The sequence below is a fragment of the Lynx canadensis genome, chromosome D4, assembly GCF_007474595.2.
Source record: "Lynx canadensis isolate LIC74 chromosome D4, mLynCan4.pri.v2, whole genome shotgun sequence".
Taxonomy (NCBI): domain Eukaryota; kingdom Metazoa; phylum Chordata; class Mammalia; order Carnivora; family Felidae; genus Lynx; species Lynx canadensis.
The window spans coordinates 81,715,878-81,721,973 of NC_044315.2; the positions used below are offsets into that span (position 1 = coordinate 81,715,878).

General features: G+C 39.9%; 1 protein-coding gene across 1 annotated transcript; it reads left to right on the forward strand.

The window, feature by feature from the left end:
• Window positions 1–1,616: 1,616 nt before the first annotated feature.
• LOC115499138 (olfactory receptor 1L3-like) lies at window positions 1,617–2,612 on the forward strand. The gene has a single exon (XM_030292851.1). The coding sequence runs from the start codon at window positions 1,635–1,637 to the stop codon at window positions 2,610–2,612; it is 978 nt and encodes a 325-aa protein (XP_030148711.1). The 5' UTR covers window positions 1,617–1,634.
• Window positions 2,613–6,096: the final 3,484 nt, after the last annotated feature.

Genomic DNA, 6,096 nt, shown 5'->3' on the forward strand with positions numbered 1-6,096 from the left:
TGGTGACAGATTGTAGCTACATTTATCCTGGTAATTACTTCATAAAGTATATAAATGTTGAAGGACTATGTTGTACACCAGAAACTAATATGTTATATGCCAATGACACTTAAATAATACATAAATACATAAAAATAAACTTGAAGATATACATGATGTTGTAGTTCTTCCAGGGAGTTGTCCTTTGAACAAATGGAGGCACTCAGGGAACTCCAATAAAACTTTTTCAAGATGGAAACTGGACCTAGGTGTCCCTGCCTGGTGCTCTGTCCTCACTGATATATGGGACATCACCCACTAATCCAGGGACAGAAGCTTATTGTTTCAGAGAGGTTACAAGAGCTAGGAACAGAAAATTATTGTCCATCTTGGACACCTACACCAGGCTATGCAGATGTTGGATTCTACCCAGATGTTTGAGGTGAGGGATATGCGGCCACCTAGGGAGGGAGAACACATACAATTCTTCTGAACCTTTGGAGACAATCCTGTAAAAGGTTAATGTGTGTTTCTCTTCTTACTCTCTCTTCCACCAAACACCAGGGATTTAGTGACACAGCATCAGAAGAATCTCCCATGAGGGATGTAGGGGCTGTAAGTATCTACAGCTTGGGAAGGGTGGTAAGAATCCATGGAAGGGAGCATTCATATTCAAGAAACCTTAGATTTTCTACAACCAGGCACATTTTCTGTTTGCTGTCTCTAAGCACAGTTTGTCTTCTTTTCCATGGAGCAGAAATCAGAGGAGGGGAATAAATACATGAGACAAGACTTCAATGTCCTTCCCTGGTAAGAAGTCAATGTTGAGAATACCTCATGAAAAGGTGTAAATATCTGATCTCAGAGAGATAATTAGTCATCACTGGATGCTAAGAGAGTGACCTTAAGTTTGTGATAAATGTTGAGATTTTATATCTATACTCTATAATCTTTATTTACCCAGTCTACCTGTGAGTCACATAGCCCAGACCTCAGATTAGGAATTATCAGCTGAAGAAAGGGAATTTGGGGAGAGAATTTCTCATAAAAATATACTCCTCCCTTTCACTTTCCCTTCCCCAGCTCTCTTTGCCCCTAACTTCTTACATTCAGTTCTACATTCAGTTCAATGTTTTTAATGACTATCCTGCTTCTGTTGCAAGTGATGTGGAAAGAAGCATGTTTGTTTAAAAAGATTGTTATTCTTCAACCACAAATTAGGTGAGATAGCTACTTCATGATTATATAGGGGTGGCTTAGCCAAAATAACCTTTATGAGAAGCTGACCTGAACCTTAGTCATAGACTGTATCTGTGAATCCTGTGATTATCAGCCACAGAGTAAGGAAAAGAAGACGGTAATCTCTCTCTCTCTCTCTCTCTCTCTCTCCCTCTCTCTCTCTCTCTCTGCCTCTTTTTCTCTCTCTTTCCTCTTGAATCTATTTCTATAGATCTATATCTCAAAAATTCTAAAAGAACAAGTAAAATACACTTCTGGCTCTCATTGCCCATATTCATAAAGAAAAACATTGAAGTAAATGCTCTATTAGTAACTGCTAATTCTCATTGCAAGAACCAGATGGAAAGGTGCATGTCCTAGATGACATAAGAACCATTAATTGACAGGACCTTTTATCTGTAGGTGCATTCAAGTCCATGGGAATGTCCAACCTGACAAGACTGTCTGAATTCATCCTCATAGGACTCTCCTCTCACCCTGAGGACCAGAAGCCACTCTTTGCTCTCTTTCTTATCATGTACCTGGTCACTTTAACGGGGAATCTGCTCATCATCCTGGCTATCCGCTCTGATCCCAAACTCCAAAACCCCATGTACTTCTTCCTGAGCATCTTGTCCTTTGCTGATATTTGCTACACAACAGTCATAGTCCCCAAGATGTTAGTGAACTTCTTATCAGAGACAAAGACCATTTCCTATGCTGAATGTCTGACACAGATGTATTTTTTCCTGGTTTTTGGAAACATAGACAGTTATCTCCTGGCAGTTATGGCCATTGACCGCTATGTAGCCATTTGTAATCCTTTCCACTATGTCACTGTGATGAACCACAGACTCTGTACGTTGCTGCTGGCCTTCTCCGTAGCTTTCTCCTGCCTCCACTCCCTCCTACATGTCCTCCTGGTGAATCGGCTCACGTTCTGCGCATCAAATGTAATCCAACATTTTTTCTGTGATGTCAACCCTGTTCTGAAACTGGCCTGCTCTTCCACCTTTGTCAATGAAGTTGTGGCCATGACAGAAGGGATGGCTTCTGTGATGGCCCCATGTATCTGCATCATCATCTCATACCTAAGAATCCTCATTGCTGTCTTCAACATTCCCTCGGCGTCTGGAAAATGCAAAGCCTTCTCCACCTGCAGCTCCCATCTCACTGTGGTGACTCTGTTTTATGGGAGTATTAGCTATGAATATTTCCACCCTTTGTCCAGGTATACTGTCAAGGACCGAGTAGCAACAATCATCTACACTGTACTGACATCCATGTTGAATCCATTTATCTACACTTTGAGAAATAAAGACATGAAACGGGGCTTAGAGAAACTGATAAGCAGGATTAAGGCTCAAATGGATATGCTTTCTACTACACAAGCCAACAAAATCCATGGATCCTGATTATAAGGTGTGAGTATGGTTGTGTGCTCATGTACACACGCCTGCACACACTCATAGGTGTACACACACACATACACACACCAGGATGTAAGGCAAATTTTGTAAAAATATACTCTTTGCTCGACTGTAGTTGCACCCTGTACTTTTCAGCCCTGTGGTCTCTGTTATGTCATGGTTGACAGTATCATTCATGTCTTAGTACCTATGCTACAATGCAGATTACAATATTTCTCTATTCCAGAAAAATCACATTCCTTTTACCCCTTCCATATTTATATGGAACCTCCCATATTTCCAACATTTATAAATACATCCAAATTTGGTCACTTGAATTACAAGAGAGTTTTTGTACATCTACTTAGAAATTTATATATGTGCAAAAATGTTTTGCCTTCATAAACACTCTGTTTTATCTGAAATAGTCAGAAGTTGTTTTGCAGGTTGTTGGGTGGGTGGGTGAGTGTGTGTGTGTGTGTGTGTGTGTGTGTGTGTGTGTGTGTCCTCTCTGTTGGACTAGGAGCTTCCCAACTGCAGAGTCTGTGTTCTCTGATCATGCCATGATACAACTATGGTTCCTTTTATTAATTCTCCCCACAGCTGGATATCCTGAGCTCTGGAGTCATTAGATTCACAACAACTGACATCAATCACTTAACTGACAATTAGTAAGCCAGCTCTATGACTCTGTATGTGTTTTGGTCTCCTCCCCTCCTCAAGTTGCATTCATCAGCCAACACTCCCTGAAACTCCTTGCCTGTGTGCTTCTCTCTCAAAGGTGCCTGTATTTCCATGTCTTTTCTATTCATTACTTTTTTCAGAACGATGGAAGATTTGTTCTATGTAATCAGAAATGCTCCCGGTGGCCACTGAAGACAAGAGTCAAAAATCAATGGACGTAAACTACTACTAAGAAGCTTTGGGTTACAAAGCATCATATCAAAGAGGCTCTCAATTCAGTTGGAAAATGAATTACATAGAAAAGCAGTCTGATAAATTACTTTATTTTTTCATTTATTTTTTAATTTTATTTAAATCCAAGTAAGTTAACATATAGGTAATAATGATTTCAAGAGTAGAACTAGGTGATTCACTGCTTATATTTAACACCCAGTGCTCATCCCAACAAGTGCCCTTCTTAATGTCTGTCACCCATTTAGTCCATCCCCTACTTTAAACTTAAGAAATTGCTTTACCCTTACGAACAGCAACATGGTGAGATTCTCTCTCTTTCTATCCAAGTGTTTGCATTTTAGAGATGCCTAAGTCAATCAAATTAATCTCCCATAGTATTTCAGACAAGAGATTTATGGATAATTCTAAAGTTTTAAATAATAGAATAAGGAGTCTTTATACCCCTTTGATTTTGCCTCAGTCACCCCTAACCTAGGGCAAGGCTGAGTCTGGGTGAGAACAAATTCCTCAATTTCATTCCTTTATTACATGTATGACAAATTAGTTTAACTCCATTCCAAGTCTCATCAATTGATAAGGATATCCTGTTTTGCTGTAGTGAAAAAACTTGTGCTGAACTCTGCGCTGAATACAGAAGATTGAATAAAGATTGATAACAGTGTCTGTTTTGGTTGTGGGTGCAAAAAGTACCGGCACATATACAACAAGCAGATTTTCACAGCCATTGTAAACCTCACACCTCAGACATCTGAAAATGGAACTTTATTTCTATATCTTCATTTCTATAGTTCAATTTACTTTTGCTATTGAGCCCTCAATCTATCTGGCTGTATCTCAATTCGGACTTAACCCAATCCAATATTTTTTCAGTAAATTTTTATTTACAATTGAGCCTCATTCATTCATTTCCCACCTCTCATGGATATCATTGTTCCTTCCAAGTCCGTTTCTAAACTCTCAGGACATACACAACTTGTCCCTGATGTCTTCAAAGACACAACAGGTTTTTGTTTGCTTGTTTGTTTGGTTTTTAGATTACTCTGTACTTTCATCTTTGCTGATTAAGTTTCTGACATCTGACCTTATTCCATTCTTTTGTCACCATGGGTAAGAGCTAGGGCTTGACTATGAGATTGATGACTGGCCCACATGACTTCTTATACTGTGCAATGATGATCCAATGGTGATATCAGTGGGGGCCATCATGAGGGGGTTCCTGCCACAGTCCTTTGACATTAGTCTAGTCTTTTCTCTCTATGAACCTGGCTTCTGTTCCTCTCACTCATGTATTTGAACAAGTCACTCTAGGCCCTTGAAAAACCTTTCATTTTTTTTATGTTTTTTTTTTGTTTATTTATTTTTGAGAAAAAGAGAGACAGAGTGTGAGTGGAGGAGGTGCAGAGAAAGAGGGAGACACAAAATCTGAAGCAGGTTCCAGATTCTGAGCTGTCAGCACAGAGCCAGATGCAGGTCTCGAACTCACACAAACTGCAAGATCATGACCTGAGCTGAAGTTGGATGCTTAACTGACTGAGCCCCTGGAAAACCTTTAAATTAACCTCCAGGAAAATACTGAGGGCAATATCAGGTCCTCTGCTGTCTAAATAAAATGCCACCATTTTCTATCACTCTTTTTAATTGTGAGAGCAAGAGGAGAACCACTACAGCCCTCATATTGGGATCAGGGCACAAGTCCACTCTACTGTGAGATTCACAGACTTAAAGGACCTTGCAAGAGACTCTCTAGTGTTATTTAAATGTGCTCTATTGCTTTTATTTCTTCTTCAACTCTTCCCTGGGTTATATGTGGATCCCAAGTGATGACTCTTAAGAGTTAAGAATTTGGTGTCTAACACACTGGGGTTTTAGCCTGAATTGTGTTTCCCCCTAATTTCATAAGTTGACATCCTAACCCCCTCATCTCAGAATGTGACTTATTTTGGGATAGGGCCTTTAAAGAGGTAATTAAGTTAAAATGATGTCATGATTCAGGTGGTCTCCAATCCAAGATGACTGGTGTTCTTACAGGAAGAGGAGGTTAAAACACAGATATACACAGAGGTAAGACCTTGCGAAGATACAGATAGAAGATTGCAAGCCAAAAAGCATTTCCTCAGAAGATACCAACGCTGCCAATACCTTGGTCTCAAACTTCCAGCCTCCAGAATTATAAGAAAATAAATTTCCATTGCTTAAGCCACCCAGTCTGTAACACTTTGTATGGCAGCCCCAGAAAACAAATACAATATCTTTGATAATTTTGCTGGTGAGACCTGAAAAATAAATGGTGCTTAATACCCAAAATTTTAATTCACAGTATCTGCTTGCAACAAATCTTCCATTTTGGCAATGAAATCAGTTTTCAAAACCTGAGTGTTGCTGATTCATGGATTATCTCAGAGAATATAAAACTGGGAACTGGGGCGCCTGGGTGGCTCAGTCGGTTAGACATCCAACTCTTGATACTGGCTCATGTTATTGTCTCACAGTCATGGGACTGAGCCCCGTGTTGGGCTCTACATTGAGCATGGAGCCTGCTTGGGATTCTCTCTTTCCCTCTCCCTCCATCCTT

What these genes read in the sequence shown, in the direction of transcription:
- LOC115499138 (XM_030292851.1), top strand. Translation starts at nt 1,635, where the DNA reads ATGGGAATGTCCAACCTGACAAGACTGTCTGAATTCATCCTCATAGGA.